The following is a 17,264-nucleotide window of genomic DNA, read 5'->3' as shown; positions in this document are numbered from 1 at the left end:
GAGCGACTGAACTGAACTGAACTGAACAAATATCTTAAATTGGATTGACCAGTCAGTAAGTCCTCTACCACTGTGACAGCTCCCCAGGGCTCAAAGGCCCAATTCTGGAGTACTCTGAAGCTTGAGTTCTTTAACGTAGAGCTGAAAGCATCTACAGGCTCACCCATCTTACTGTGCTTCACTTTATTGCACTCTGTAGTTACTGTGTTTTTGCAAACTGCACGTTTGTGAAACCCTGCATCAAGCAAGTCTGTCAGTACCACTTTACCAACATTTATTCACTTTATGTCTCTCTGCAGCATTTGGCAATTCTTACAATATTTATTTTTCTCATTATTGTATTTGTTATGATGATCTGTGACCAGTGATCTTTGATGTTACTATTGTAATTGTTTTGGTGTACCATGAACCATGCCCATATAAGACAATAAAATCAGTAAATATTAAGTGTGTTCTGACTGCTCCACCAACATGCCATTCTCCTACCTCTCTCCCTCATCTTAGGCCTCTCTATTCCTTTATACACTACAGAAATAAAATTAGGCCAGTTAATAACTATGCAGTGACCTCTAAGCAGTCAAGTGAAGGAAGAATCTCATGCCTCTCAATTTAAATCAAAAGCTAAAAATGACTAAGCTGAGTAAGAAAGGCAGGTTGAAAGCCGAGACAGGCTGAAAGCTAGGTCTTTTGTGCCAAACAGTTAGCCAGATTGTGAATGGAAGGAAAAAGTTCTTAAAGGAAATCAAATGTGCTACTCCAGTGAAGACATAAATGATAGGAAAGTGAAGCAGCCTTACTGCTGATATGAAGAGAGTTTTAATGGTCTGGATAAAAGATTAAACCAGCCACTACATTCCCTTAAGCCTAAACCCAATCCAGAGCAAGGCCCTAATTCTCTTCAGTTCTTTGGAGGCAGAGAGAAGTGAGGAGGCCACAGAAAAAAAGGTCTGAAGCTAGCAGAGGTTGGTTCATGAAGTTTAAGGAAAGACAATCGCCATAAAATAAAAGTACAGGGTGAAGCAGCAAGTGCTCATATAGAAGCTGCAGCAAATTATCCAGAAGATCTAGCTAAGACATTTAATAATTGATAAAAAGAGGCTGCACCAAACAACAAATTTTCATTGTAAACAAAACAGCCTTATATTGAGAGACGATGTCATCTAGGACTTTCACAGCTAGAGAGGAGAAGTCAATGCCTGGCTCTAAAGCTTCAAAGGACAGGCTGACTCTCCTGTTATGGGCTAATGCAACTGGTAACTTCAAGTTGAATCCAGTACTCATTTAGTGTTTGAAAAATTCTAGGGCCCTTAAGAATTTGATATATCTCCTCTGCTTATTCCACTTTGTAAATGGAAGAACAAAGCCTGGAATAAGAGCATATTTGCTTATGACATGGTTTACTGAATATTTTTAGCTCACTTTTGTGACTGACTGCTCAAAAAAAAAATTCTGTTCAAATATTACTGCTTATTGATAATGTACTTAGTCACCTAAGTGCTTTGATGGAGATATTCAAGATTAATTCATTTTCATGCCTCCTAACACAAGATCTGGAGAAGGCCATGGCAGCCCACTCCAGTACTCTTGCCTGAAAAATCCCATGGACGGAGGAGCCTGGTAGGCTGCAGTCCATGGCGTCACGAAGAGTCGGACACGACTGAGCGACTTAACTTTCACTTTCATGCATTGGAGAAGGAAATGGCAACCCACTCCAGTGTTCTTGCCTGGAGAATCCCAGGGATGGTGGAGACCGGTGGGCTGCCGTCTATGGGGTTGCACAGAGTCGGACACGACTGAAGCGAGTTAGCAGCAGCAACACAAGATCATTCCGCAGCCATGGAGTAAAGGAGTAAATTAAACTTGCAAGTTTTCTTTAAGGAATACATTTCTTACATGTATTTCAATAAGGCTATTGCTGACATAGATAACAATTCTTCCAAAGGAGCTGGGCAAAGTCAATAGAAACTTCTGAAAAGGATTGACCGTTCTAGATACCATCAAACACATTTGTGATTTATGGGAATAGGTCAAAATATCAATAAAAGGAGTTTGGAAGCAGTTAATTCTAACACTCATGAATCACTTTGAGGAACTGAAGACTTCAGTGAAGGAATAACTGCAGATATGGTGGAAATAACAAGAGAACTAGAATTAAAAGTGGAACCTAAAGGTGTAACTGAATTGCTATAATCTCATGATAAAAAACTTTAACAGATGAAGAGCTGCTTCTTATGGATGACCAAAGAAAGTGGTTTCTTGAGATGAAATCTACTCCTGGTGAAGATGTCGTGAAAATTTTTGAAATGACAACAATGGACATAGAATATTACATAAACTTATTTGATAAAGTAGCGGCAGGGTTTGACAGGATTGATTCCAGTTTTGAAAGAAATACTGCTATATCTACTACCAAAGAGCATTGCATGCTACAGAGAAATCCGTCATGAAATGAAGAGTCAGTTGATGCAGCAAACTTCACTGCTGTCTTATTTTAAGAAACTGCTAAAACCACTCCAACCTTTAGCGACCACCACCCTGATCAGTCAGCAGACATCAGCATCCAGGCAAGACCCCATGCAGCAAAAAGATGATGATTCACTGAAGGCTCAGATAATACTTAGCATTTTTTCGCAATAAAGTATTTTAAATTAATGTATGTACATTATTTTTTGACAATGCTTTTGCATACTTAATGGTCTATAGAATAGTGTAAGTATAACTTTTATATGCACTGGGAAAGCCAAAAATTTGTGACTTGGTTTTGCAGTATTTGCTTTTGAAGTGGTCTGAAATCAAACTTGAAATATCTCCAAGGTATACCTGTATGTAATTTAGTTGACGGGCCAAGAAAATCCAAGTTCTGTACATGGTCTTTTCTGTTTAAAAAATTAAACCCAAAGAAATTTATAGGTGCCCAATGTAAGAGAAAAAAAAAAAACCATGTTATCTGGGTAGTATTTGAGAAGTCTGCCCTGTGAGAAAGCAGGGTGTAATATCCAATTATATATCTAACTGACCAAACATTTCTGCACCACCAAATAATTCAGTCATAAACAGCAATTGTCCTTTTTTTTTTTTTTAACTTCAAAATCAAACACATTTCTAAGAGGGAAAATTTGTCCCAAAATCCCTGACATGTGATTTCTAAAAATGACTATAAGTTGGTTTCTACCCCAACAAGTGTACCACCAGATAATCTATCCTGCAGCCTTGCTCTTCAAGAACAATGATCTCAGGCATCAATGCTCTGCTGACCTCCAAGTAGCCAAGGGTCAGCAACATGTGCTCCCTAACAGGGGGCCCTGGGCTTTATTTTGCATCTGTGCTATGCTGTCTAAGTGGGGCACAGGTACATACTCAGGATGCCTAACTCCTTCTAACACCCCATCTTAGTTCCATCAGATGACACCAAGCATCTGGTGGCTGGTGCGGTCTTCAAGTCTTCAAGAGGCATCAAACAAGCCATATCCTCTGAACTAAATACTGGTACCAATAATATTTAGTCCTTGTGTTTCCATTACCAACCTCAGGAGTTGGGCACTGTAATTATACACATTAAGCTTCACCGTAGGGCTCTGGTTCTAGATAGTGGTGGATGAACACTCATTGAAAGGGACATTTTAAACCAAAGTTCAGGATTCCTGAAACTGACTTCCTTCTTGAGTGTATTTTTCAGTGTTATCATCTTCCAGATAAATTCTCTTGGAACTTGAGCCTCATGTATCATTTCTAGAGGGTTTTCTTTTGCAAATTATGGTTCACTTGTCCTCAGTTCACCATGTAAATCAAAACCAAATGCACGAAAGACAATAATAGAGTGATACCTTGGGAGGTATGCCTTATATTAAGAAAGAGACCAGCTAGGTCTCTTTTCTGCCAATAATTCAGTTCTGCTACAATGAGTTCTTTGTTTTCAACTAGAACAGCCAATTCTACAGCAATTCCTGCACACCCCAAAACTCTCCTGTATTCTTTGTTCTACTGCAGTCAGTGAATACTTTATACCATTGGGTGTAGCCAGCCCGACCTCCAAGCCTGGCTTGAGTAGGTGATTAAAAAAGACATTCTCTAGTCTGGCACTTTTTAAGGACCTCTTTAAGATCCTGTAGAATTTTGAATTTTTAATATTTTCTTTGTTCAAACTCATAATATTCTGAAGTTCCTTCAGAGCATGATGGTCATCCCTCATTGTGTAAGGATGAAGCTCTTTTCCCTACCTAGTACCTGCAACAGTTACTAGGAAATTATACTGAATATATGGGCCCCCATTGAAATCAGGAAAAATGCTTCTGCCTTGGAAAATGTGGTTCAATTCTAAGGATAGAACCCTGTTAGCGCATGTATATTTGGAACAACAGTACCTTGACTGTGGGTATATTTTACTATCAGCATGTTAACTCTTTCAATCCTAAAAGGAGGCTGAGTCCAAAACATCAAAACATTCCTGACCAAAAGCCACTGCACACCTCACATATCTAATACGTATTTGGCACATTTCTTCAGGGCTGACATATTTCTAGTCTTTTGTTCTTCTGTCTTCATTGCCAGCCTTTCCCGTTTTCAGCCCTTCCAAATTCAGTCTCTCCCATGGACTATAGCTTGAAACAGCCTTTGGTCACTGTTCTGGTTCCTCATTCTATACCACATGGAGGCTGTGATTATTGGGGCAGTTCTCTAGAATAATCAAAATGTACCACTGCTGATCTGGAATGGCAACTGACTCTGACAAATGTAACAGTATATGTAGATTAAAATGAAGCATCAAGGAAAACACCTAGGAAAGAGAGTAACAAGTGTCTCCAAAACAACATTAGTAATGATATTTGGCTCATTGATAAGGTCAGCATGAAAGACCACTTTTTAAGACTTTGTGTGCTATTTTAAAATATGAACTGTTAGTACTTTGAGTAACAGTATTCAAAATAAAAGTGTCTTTTAGAATCATCTTAAGAGTATATATCCAATAAGACCATTATATTTTAACACTGCAATTTAAATTTAATGATCTTATTCTTCCTGAACTAATTTCAGTTGGGAATCTTTTAAAATGTCAGAGAAGATCATTTTAATACATTTTTGTTTAATGTTAGTAGTTTCCTAACACGAAGAATTAGGGCTTCCTGGTGGCTCAGTGGTAAAGAATCTGCAGGAAACCTGGGTTCAATCCCTGGGTTGGGAAGATCTGGAGGAAGGCATGGCAACCCACTCTAGTACTCTTTTCTGGAGAATCCCATGGGCAGAGGAGCCTGCAGGCTGCAGTCCATAGGTTCCCAAAGAGCTGAACATGAGCAGCAGCAGCAGCAGCACCAGGATGGATCTTCAGTCCTTATGGTGAAGGTAGAACAGTATTTAATTAAATTATAAAATCCCAGTGGAAACCATTTTGACTTTTATTACATTTTCCTTTGATATGTAAATTATACTAACTTACTTTCTGTCAAAACAGAAAGTCACATTAAAACTGATTTTTAAATTGAAAACTAGCACTTTTAGTCCATAAAGGCAATATGGCAGAATTTTTTGTACACATTAATTCGCTTATAGATATTAAATATATTCCAACTGAATAATTCAACCAAATTGGCTAATTCATGTCAGTAAAATGTTCTTTTCTATAATGTTTTAAATTAATAAGGGGAAATAAAAAAGTAAAACTAAATTAAAAATATACATACACTAGCCTCTATGACACTAATTGCAAGAAAATTCAGTGTAATCTGTACATATTTTAAGAATTTTACCAAAACTACCTTGACATAAAGTAGTTCTCTTTATTGAGTGATGTATGGTGTATTCATTGTCTGTCATCCTCACCCCAGTAATATTTAATATACTAGACAGACCTGTCCTTAACTTATTTTAGGGCCAGGAACCAGAGTACAAATGATGGCAGGCATAACAGGATTAAATATTAAACAGTAAACCCAGGCTAAGAAACTGTTAAGTAAAATAAGTTCTGTTTTCCTACATTGATAAACATGCATTGATAATGACCTAGAAGGCTAGGTCTCAATTTAGAATTTTGAACTCTTTAAGATTTCTGGTTGGGAACTTGGCAGTGTGTTATTCCTCCAGCCCTCAATCTGCCCCTCTTTTCTCTCACTTCTAGCTTTATTCTGCATTACAAATAGCCTATCACTTACCTGCATGGATACTCCAGCCTGCACGTCCAAGCTCTATTTATTTCCCCTCTCCTAGGGATTGGCATATGGGTGGCACTGTCTAAAGAAAGCAGTTTGGGGCTGTTTGGGCAGAGAATTCTAAAGATGATCTAGAAGGGAACTGAAGACTTTGGACTGGCATGCCCCATGCATTCCTTGGGTGTGGAGAGGGCCAGAGCAGGGCCCCAAAGGCCCATGATAAAGATTCTTCTTACTCCTGGAAGATAGTCTGTAGCGATGATTTAGAGTGCAGAGTCAAACACACGCAAGTCTGAATTCTGGCTCTATTACTTATTAAGTGAGAGATTTTGAACAAGTTATTCAGCAACTCTTTAGTTTGCTTACCTATAAAATGGCAATTATCAGAGTATATACCTCAGAGGGTTGTGGGTGTTAAAGAATATGTTTTCATACGATATATATAGGAGTGTGTCTTGCATACAGAATATACTTTGTAAATGTTAACTATAAGTTATAGATGCTTTAAGAAAATCTGGATGAATCATGATTAAATTTATTAGAATAATTGGTCTTTTTATTACATTTTTTTTTAGGTATTTGGTTAAAATGACTATAAATTTCAGTTTCTATCATCTAAACAGTTATCAATTTAAAAGAATACATTGAGGATAAGGGATGAGTGTTACTTTTCATATTTAATTAAAAAAATGAAAATAATCACAGAAATCTGAAAAACAAAACAGATTTGTAAAAAGTAGATTAAAAAGTACCAAGTTTCTGTTTTGATCTTTTCTAAAGATTTGCTTATGAAGTCAAGAGACTGCTTTTCAGAGTGGACTGGGAATGCATAAACAAACATCTTTTATAATGTTAAACCTTTCATAGTAGAACTCACTTTTAAAAGAAAAGAGTATTTCTTAAAAATCAAATTCTAGTGAGAATTAGAGCTAAATACAGCTTATTTGCTTACCTACCCAATTTAAAACTGATCACTATTATCCTCACCTCATTCATTGAGTCATTTACTAAAAATAATTTATTAGGGCCTGTTGCGTGCCAGGCATTGAAAACACAGAATCAACAGGAACAATTTCTCCTCTCCAGGAGGTCACAGGTTGATGAGGAGACAGGGTATGAACACGGAGCCGCAATGTTAGGCATGGGATGTTCCGGAAGAGCTTTGCATACCATACAGAGGAGCCTGAAGACAATGGAAGCTATGGAAGGTTTTGAGTAGGGAGATAAAATGTGGACAAAGGTTTGAAATAATGGAGACTGGTTAGGACACGTATAGAATTTGCCAAAAGATTTGCCTCCTGGAATGAAGGCTATTTCAGGCTATCTCTACCCTAGTGGCATTGTATTAAAAGGAGGGGATAGATTTGATAAGCCATTATGAACAAAGAATTGATGCTAAAAACCAAAAACCTCCATTTTCCTTTAGTCATCTTAAAATCACCCACTTATTTATCATCTCGTCACCCCCTCACAACCTTTGAACTCTTTTCTTCCTAGCCATAAGTGAAAAGTTGATCCCCTTTAATAGCAAAAGAGAAAAGATTCCTATTACTGTCAACAGCTTAGAAATCCTAGCATATCTTTTTGCCTCCCATTTTCAAAAAGGAGCTAAACTATAAGAAAGATTGTAAAATGTATTAAGTTTACCATAGAAAGAAAAACATTTAAGAAATCTAGTGTTCCCTTATTAGAATGGCCTACTCTGTCTTGTATATAATAGTCTGTCCAGTCATTCTCAGAACACTGTCTTCACTCTGCTTTTTCTTCATTTTACCACACACACACACACATATATACACATATACATGTATGTATGATATATATCCTATATTATAAATTGTGATTATGTTAGTATATCATGCACATTTATGCATGATATAGAATATGTATTTGTCCTCTTCAATTAGAATGTAAGCACCATTGTATTCTTAGTGCTTAGATAGAGCTTTTGATGTCTCAGCATTAAACTTCTGCCTGAAGAGTCACAGTATCTTGCTCTTTTTGGATGACTCCCATGGAAAAGACTGGTGAGCAAGAGGGCAATTCTTGCCATCAGTGGGGTGGTGACCAGAAAGTAAACCATCAGCATCCTCTGCATATATGGAGTAGGCTTTAAAAGAAGCATGACCTTTGGACATTCAAAGATATCTGGAAATTTGCCATGAAAGAGGTGGGAACTCTAGACATCTGCATTGATACCAGATTTAACAAAGCTGACTGAACCAAAAAAATAAGGAGTGTCCCATACCATATCCATATGTGGTTGTCCAGAAAACAAGGGTGAAGATTCACTCAACAAGCTCTACATGCTGATTACCTATATACCTGTCACCGGTTTCAGAAATCTATAGGCAGTCAGCATAGATGTGAACTAACTGCTGATTGTCAAATAGTTATAAAACTGAAAACACTCAAATACACACACAAAAAAAAACAGCAAAAACTTCTGCCTGAAGAAAGTGTAGCAGTAGATGCCTTGAGCCTGGCATACACAAGAAATGCCACGCTCTAAATGACCAGTATTGTTAGACTATTGACTGTGACTAATCACTGCAAGTATTTAACAGCTGAAGGGACACCTACTTTGTAAAATTGCAGGGAGGAAAAAATAATATGATATTTTAAACAATATAGAGTATCAAGCTCTATAACAGAGAGGCTCCAAGTGTCTAGGAATGTGATGTGCCCTATGTTGATCAATTATGTGATGCCTTGTATTATGATTTTGTTTCTTTGAACTCTTTGACCGAACTTTCCCTTTTCCTTTCTGTCTCATAACAAGTCATACACATCTTTAACACATTGGTAATCCTTTGGGAGGTGGAGTTTCATTCCAGATTACTCTCATAAGGCCACTTGTTTTTTCCGTTTCTTACTCCCATACGAAAACAGTGAGAAGCATTTAGGGTTGAGTTGGGAGTATTCGAGGGCTTCCACTGGAAGCATATTTTGACCACACCCCAATTCGCCAGTCTTGATCCTCCTCTCTTCATTTATTTTGTGAGGGCAACAGCATTATAGGGCATCCAGCGGGCTCCAGGGAAGGAGTCCCAGTCTCTCTTTCTAGGCTTCTGTGCCCTCCCATGTGCCCTTACCTGTGGCCATTGCTTCCTTGCCTCCTGGACAACCCTAAAACACCCAGATTTCCACCACAATTCCCTTTGCACACCAACAATTAAGAAGGGATGAATCAAAGAACTTTTTCCAAATATGCCATGGGCCTCCTTACAAAGGCCCTCTATCTGATAGTCACAATGAATGTATAACTTTAAGCAACATCTAGAAACTTCTTAAAAATGAATTATGAGGCAGCATAACTGAGTTCAAATCCCATCTTTTCTTCTTACTAGCTAGGTGATTTTGAGTGAGTTACTTATCTCTTCTATGTTTCAGCAGTTTTCTCATTGCTTTAACAGGAATAACAAATCTACCTCTCTCACAGTGTTATTATGAAGATTAAATTAATATCATTTAAATCATTTATATCAGTGCATGGTACAGAGAAAGAGTACCCAGTTGTTCGTGAAATTACATAAGCATTGCACTTTCTTTCCACTACATATAGAAGCCATACTTAACATGACATCTTTTGGATACAAATGGAAAAGTTACATTTTTAGAGGTTAACAATTAGATCACCTACTTATGAAGCTCACTAATTGTTCGATTTAATAAAATGCAATATGCATAAGCATAAAATATTATTTTTTCTATAGCTTCTTTTATAATCAATAAATAGCTTACAGAATATATTTCATATAGAACTGGAGGAGATACTTAGGGCCTTACAGTCCTCACGCTGGCAAAACTCTAAATGTATAGACTTGGGCTGCATCAGGGACTAGAGTTTTAAGGACAAAGGAGGGCTGAGCATAAACAATACAGGATTGGTTGTGACTGTTTTCAGGTCATTCAATGAACATATTAAAAAGACTATTTCCTTGTGTTAGTTTGGTAAGGTAAGATTCAATAACATAAAAAATATTTTTTTAATGTAAGTTCCTCACTGAGACCTATCAAACCTGTGAAAAGATGTCATGTAAATAATGGAGAATGCTATACAACAGACACTTTCAAGGAGAATGCTTTGAGCATCTTTGCTTAATAAGTACAAACAAGAGAAAGATTGTATCACAAGGCAAATAGTTTATTACTTTTTTAAAGAAAACTGGATTGTCTCTGCATACCTGGCCCCATTTATTGAAGTTTAAAGAACTTTAGATAAAAACTGTACCCTCTGACATCCATCTAGTGGTCAACAGAATGGCCCTGGGGAAGGGCATGGTGAACAAAGTAAGAAATTTAACATAAACTATACCTGGATAAATGAAATTTAACAGGTGGGACATAAAAGGCTCTAAACTGTTAAACACAAACCAGATTATCTCAGATACTTTGTTTGCTTCAAGGAAGGATCATTCAAAATGGAGTACAGAAAAACTGAAAAGGCAATATAATATTGCTATATCATATATACCGTGTACTTTTACATCTCATAAAAATATCAAATTGGAGTGGAAACTGATTATTAATTGTCTATATTAAATCCTCTTTAACAATGTCCCTTTCTCTGCTAAACTATATCTTCTTACTTCCCTTGTTTTATTATTAACTAATCATGTTTTCAGTCCAATCAAGATTTAATTAGCTTAGTACATATATATATATTCATGAATAAATAATATATCTTTAAGACTTAAACATACTTTTAAAAATACATTTAAAAAAATTATCAGCGGGTAATATGCTAAGAACTTTTTCTACCTGGTCAGTCCTCTTATTCTTTATAGAGTGTTATATATGGTTCTACCATTTGAAGATATCCTATATTAAAAAAAATTTTACAGTATTAATTCAACTTTTATCAACTCTGAATGGACAAAAAAAAAAAAAGACCGCAAAGTCAGCTTTTTAGGCAGTTGAAGTGGTGAACTGACTGTTGAATGTGGGAGAAACAGAGAAATCAACCCAACTCAGGCATTGACAGTGAAGGTGTTAGAGAAATCAAGGGCACTGCCAAAGTGTTATCCTGAACTACTGGGAGACTGACATCACTTACTGAGATGAAGAAGAGTGTGAAAGGAGCAAACTTGAAGGAGAATATGGGAAGTTTAGTTTTGAATATCTTAAGGTTATCTTTAGACCTACAGTGAAGTGAAGTGAAAGTTGCTCAGTCGTGTCCAACTCTTTGTGACCCCATGGACTACATAGTCCTTGGGATTCTCCAGACCAGAATACTGGAGTGGGTAGCCATTCCCTTCTCCAGGGGATCTTCCCAATCCAGGAATCAAACCCAGGTCTCCCACATTGCAGGCAGATTCTTTACCAGCTGAGCACAAGGGAAGCCCCAGACCTACAGTGGAGGTGTTGAATAGGCAGTTTGCTAGACCCTGTGGACATTCGATAAGAGGGCAGGACTGGAGCTGTCAGCATAGAAATGATATTTAAGACCCAAGACTGGATCGCTCCATCTAAGACCCAGTATATATCTAGAAAATAACATTTGAGGGCTGAATCCTGGGCCACTCCTGTATTTGGAGGCTGGAACATGAGAAAGAACCAACATCAGGAATGGATAAGGAGCTTAAACCAAGAGAATGTGGGTCCAGGAAGTCAAGGAGAGTGCCTCAAAGGTGGGAGTGATCAACAGTATCAACTCGCTGACCAATGACAGGTCAAGAAAAATGAAAACGATGAACTGATCATCAGCTCTGCAATAGGAAGGTCACTGTAATCATAACAGAGTGGCATAACGTCAGAGATGATAAAGAAAGCCTAAATGCAGTGGTTTAAAAGAGAAGGTTAGGAGAATTGGAGATAGCAAGTATGGACAACTTTTTCAAGAATTTTTGCTATGAAGGAGACTGAGAATAAAAGATGAGAGTTATTACAGCATGTATGGATATGCATATGCTATAAATGATTTAGAGGAGAAAAATGACAATTCAAGAGACAGGGGGAACAATCTTTAAAACTGAAACTCAAACAAGGTATACCTGCTGTGATTCAATTAGAATAAAGTAATTACATTTTTTTCCCATATACATGGATACTTTAACAAATATTTTTAGTGGAGCTATATAATAGAACCACTGCAAAATAAATGCTTAAAACTGTCTTTGTCTTTGCTTGCCTCCCTCACTTCTACATTCTTTAAAGATAGTGGATGTTCTTGTGGCCCTAAACTTCAGCCAAAAAAATTCATGTTATGGTGATTAACTGTGTGCTTCTCCTCTATTAGTATTTTGATTTACTGAAACATTTTAGGACAAAATGATATGAGATATTTGCTTCAAAAGAGTCTTGTTGGGAAAAGAAAATGAGTGGGAGGAAGACATGAAAGAAGTTTGGCTTGAGTTGATAGTTGATGAAGCTGGGTTATGGACCTATGGTGATTCCTTAAACCTTTCTTTCTTCTTGTGCTTGTTTGAAAATTTCCATAATATAAAGTTAAAAATTAGAAGAAACAGAGTGTCAATACCATGCTTAATCCAAAGAAATCCATTAAATGGTGAAATTTCTGATAATTTGATAATAGGTGAACAGTTTGAGGGCTCATAAATTTTATAACATTATCCAAATCATAACAGCTACTTATATGATTTGAAAATATACAGCACAAACATTGCCTTTTCATATACGTGTGTTTGTACATGCTCAGTCACTTCAGTTGTGTCCGACTCTTTGCAACCCTATGGACTATAGCCAACCAGGTTCCTCTGTCCATGGGATTCTCCAGGCAAGAATGCTGGAGTGGGTTGCCATGCCCTCCTCCAGAAGGTCTTCCTGACCCAGGGATAGAATTCATGTCTGTCTATATCTCCTGCATTGCAGGTGGATTCTTTATCCACTGAGCCACTTGGGAAGCCCTTTTCATATACAGCATAAGCTTTTTTTATCAAAAAGTATCTCAGTTACTTTAAGACAGAAGCACTTTGCATGCTTATTGTGTAAATAATCTGGAAAACTGGATTTTTAAAAATTAAGCATCGGTTCTTTTAAATATCCTTTCACTTTAGGTAAGCATAAAGAATTCTGAAAAGACTTATTCTATAAAATATGTTCTGAGGTAAAAATAGTACTACATTTACAAAACAATGGTAATCCAGTTGATTTTTATGTAAAAGAATAGTTGATTATACACAGAAGATGAAATTTCATTGTAATAGCTACCATTTTTTAAAAAGAAATGGTGATTTCTGAAATTTTTCACTCTCATTGTTATATAAAAATTTAGGTTAAAGTGATTTTTAGCCTTTCAAAACTAACAAAGGTAGAAACAGCAGTGTCCCTACATTAGCTCTGCAAATATTAACCATTAGGTATTCTTTAGTGTTTTCCAGTTACTCATTAACCATTTTATGGTGTTATTGTTTCTCTGATTGTCGGTAATTTCCACCAATGAAAGTTGAAAAACAAACTCAAATAATTTTTTTTCTAGATCAGAATAATGTTCAGATTTTACTAATAACATCCCCCTTGCTCACTATATATTCATTATATTTGGGACTTGTAAATTCTACTTCGAAAATTAAACCCAGAGTTGTGCAGTTTATGGTTTTTGTTGTTGCTGTTGTTTAGCTTTATTGCCCTCAACATTTCCTTGGTGTAAACTACCCAGCAGGGGAACAAGATTTCCTTTGTAACTGATACCTAAATTTCTATTCTGCTTTAAGCATCTAATTTGTACTGTGAAGACATATAATTTGAGACTTGTAGCTATATCACAAAAGTACAACAGTTTACGCTGATCTCTAATTTTCTGACTTGTCCTGGCTATAATTTAAATTTTTTGCATGTTTTTAACTGTAGTGCAAACCAGTATACATCAGAAACCTTTGTATATTGACAGAGACCGGGAAAAGGATGCCTTGTTCTGATTTCAGATAAGCATTCCCTTTTCACAACTGCAGGTGCAAGGGAGCCCATTCATAATATTTGCTTCAAATCAGCTACAGTCACTGGATGGAAATACAGCTATTAGAGGAGAACCTGACTAATCTTAACAAACACAATGAATATTAAAAAAAAAAACTATTATTAGCAGAATCTGGGGGCATGTATGACTTTTTCTTTTATCTACCTACTGGGGACAAAATATACTTTGTTGACACAAGTTTTGATCATTTTACTAATGTATATGTGTGTGTGTATTTACAAAATCCAGAAAATTTGCAACAAACAAGTATTTCACTTGAGACAATTAATGATGTTACATTTCCCTTTGCCTTAAGTATCACTTATTTAAAATTAACTTACAAGCCAAAAAAACAGCCACAAGTTAAAAATTAATTCTAATTGCTCTCATTTCACATAACTGGGTAAATCTTTTGAAACAAATGTCAGACAGCTATATATGCAACCAATTGATAGCATTTTTCCATTATAGACTCTTATTTATATGGTTATGACTTCATGGTTTTAATTTCTATTTAATCATATAGAAATTTGACTATTCAAAGCATAGAGCAACAGTTTAGTCTACAAAACAATTACAAGTCTCCTTTAACAGGAGAGGTGAGAGAAAGGCTCTAATAGAATTCAAAAGTTCAATGACCAAACACAGATAAAGTAACATTTTCTAAAAAGTATGGCAATAATCACTGCATTGGTAAAAATAAATATTTGCCTTTTATTTAATGCCAGTAAGAACTCATCCTAAATTCATGATTATTACTATTACTTACTTTGTCTTACTGTTTGTTAACAATCCAGTAATACCACCTTAAATTTGCATATAATTCAGAAGTGCCAAAACACCTTTTCATGCACTATTTGACTTGAGCTGTTCTTTGTGATTTATAAAATGAAGATAATAAAGAAGTATCCTCTCCAAATCAGGTCATTCTGACAAAAGTGGCTTTCCTGGAATGAAAGCTGGCAGTCTTGCTCTAGGCTTCTGTCTCAGGGTCTCAGTCTCAGGCATTGATCTCACTGAGGGATGACTTAGCTGGCAGCTGTTTTTTGAGCTGAGAAAACAGTGACTTAAAGAAGGAATATTCTTCATATGTGTTCAGTTAATTCAGGATAAGCACTAAGGTAGCATAAACGTGTGCTGCTATCCTTTTCCTTCAGGGACTCAAAAACACCGACCATCACTCTCATTATACCAGTTGATTCTCAGGCTTGAATCAACTGCAAGCTAGTGGGTAGTGGACCCAAAATGCTAGAAACATGGAGAGCATATTCAAGGATGCCTTCAAGGAGGACACCTTCAAAGATGAAGCGGAACACCTAAACTGGCTTCTGTAAATATCCACCACCTTTCCAAACTTGCATTCTGTTACTGCCTCCTTGAGCAACACATGGTGTCTCCTGATACAAGCAGTTACTGCTGTCACTCCCGGGAGGAAATACTTGCTTGACACCTGGCCTCCCTTGGGCTGCCTGCGATGGAGAATACTGCCACACACACCCGCCCTTCTTAAGTTCTCCGCAGTTGGAGGCTGTCACCCGGCCACTTACCTAGCCTCTTCTTGACAGCCCAAGACCTTGGAGAAAAGGAAGAAAACAAAAGAAAACAAAACAACTTACCACTTTGGCCCAGTCCAAGAACAACTGAAAACATCCAGGCCGCCCGGAGGAATGGGGCAGGACCTGGCCTGCAGTTTTGCAGGCAGACTAATGTGGCAGTAAAGAAAACCAGGGCCGAGCGGCACATAATGCAAAGCAGCCCGCACCGCACCGCGCCCGCCGCCTGGCTGCTAACCGGATGCGCGCTCGCGCTCCGCGGCGCGAAGTGCCAAGTGTTGCTAGGACGTTTCCAGCAGGCCCAGCAGGCGGACCCCGCGGCTCGGAGCAAACGTTGCAGGTACGCCGGCCTGGTCACAGCTCGGCATCTCAGGGCCCAGGCGGCCCTCCCAGCTCGGCAGTCTTGCTGGTCCCGAGAGCTCCGCAGAAGCACCTCCTCTGACGGCCAATGGCCCGAGGCGGCGACGCGAGCAAAGGCTCCGCAGCCCGCTCTGGGACAAAGAAAAGAGCTTTTGTCTCTCCCCAGCCGACGGGGCTTCTGCTGCATAAATCAGCTTAGCGAAGAGCCAAACACAATCAAACCCAAACAAAGCCCGAAGCTGGGGGAAAAACCAGCCTAATGTACATTCAGTGGGTGATGCTGCATCTGTGGGAGGGGACGTTGGCGAGGCCGAAGGGGAAAAAAGTCGATGGCGCATCAATCAGCTCGAGCTTCTTCCACAGGTGGGTAGGGAGGCCAACTTCAGTTAGTTGCAGCTTTGCAGCCTCGTCAGCTGAGCAGCGGGCAAAGTCGAAACGACAGCGTCCTGGTTAGCGAGGGAGGAAGCTTGAGGTGCCAGCAACCAGAGGAGGCGGCCCCTGAGCGCTCTAGAAGCCCCCGCCGGCGTCGGCGGACACACTGCGAGGCATCGCAGCTCCCTGCTTGACCCGAAGTGAAGCGCACGACCGACCGAGAGCTCAGGAGGGGAGGTTCCGCGGGGGCGCAGGAGCCTGGTTTCACGGGGCGGGAGCTTCGTGCCCTGGTTCTCTTGGCCCCAGTGTGCGGCTCAGGCGTGCCGCCATCCAGAGCCCGGACAGCTGTCGCACTCTGGGGTGCACTCCGGCGAGGCGAAGCTGGCGAGGGGAGGGGGAGGAATGATCATGCCCCGGCCCCCGTCTCGGGTGAGGGGGGTTGGGGCTCCCAAAGTGTGGATAGCAAGGAGCGTTAGGGCGGCGAGTTGCTAGGAAACCGCCCCACGCTACAGAGCTCCTTGCCCCGGCCGCCCGCAGGCGCGGCGGCAGCGGCTCCGGCGGCAGCAACAGCTCGGAGCAGCGTGGGCGGGACATTGGTGAGGCATGAAGTCACCACGGCCCACACTCGCTCTTTGTTTTGCTCACTCCAGCTCTTTTTCTCCCCCTTGGCTCTGATAGTTGCCATTCCCATCGTTCACTAGAGCTCCTGATGCGTAGCCGCGCAGCAGGAATCGCACAGCCGGTTCTCTTTCCCCCTCCTCCCGGAATCCTTGCACCCCAGTGCTCGCCTAGCAAGAGCGGAGACACGCTCAGCAAGAGTGGCGCTGCGCGACAGTCCCAGCCTCTGACCCCGACGCTGCGCGCCCCTTTGTTGGGAGATACTGCTCGGCCGCTACCACAGACTAAGTGGAGTCTAGAGGC

The 17,264-nt window shown here is 39.2% G+C and overlaps 1 protein-coding gene across 1 annotated transcript in view; it reads right to left on the bottom strand.

Annotated features, from left to right (window-relative positions):
- Nucleotides 1–16,162, bottom strand: part of ITGB8 (integrin subunit beta 8) — a 94,239-nt gene extending 78,077 nt beyond the window's left edge. The window contains exon 1 of the mRNA XM_043872645.1: nucleotides 15,675–16,162. Coding sequence (XP_043728580.1) covers nucleotides 15,675–16,158 — 484 coding nt within the window. The 5' untranslated portion in view covers nucleotides 16,159–16,162. The remainder of the gene's footprint in view (nucleotides 1–15,674) is intronic.
- Nucleotides 16,163–17,264: the final 1,102 nt, after the last annotated feature.

This window comes from Cervus elaphus, chromosome 18 (assembly GCF_910594005.1).
Source record: "Cervus elaphus chromosome 18, mCerEla1.1, whole genome shotgun sequence".
Classification (NCBI taxonomy): domain Eukaryota; kingdom Metazoa; phylum Chordata; class Mammalia; order Artiodactyla; family Cervidae; genus Cervus; species Cervus elaphus.
This window is presented reverse-complemented; position numbering and strand designations above follow the sequence as displayed.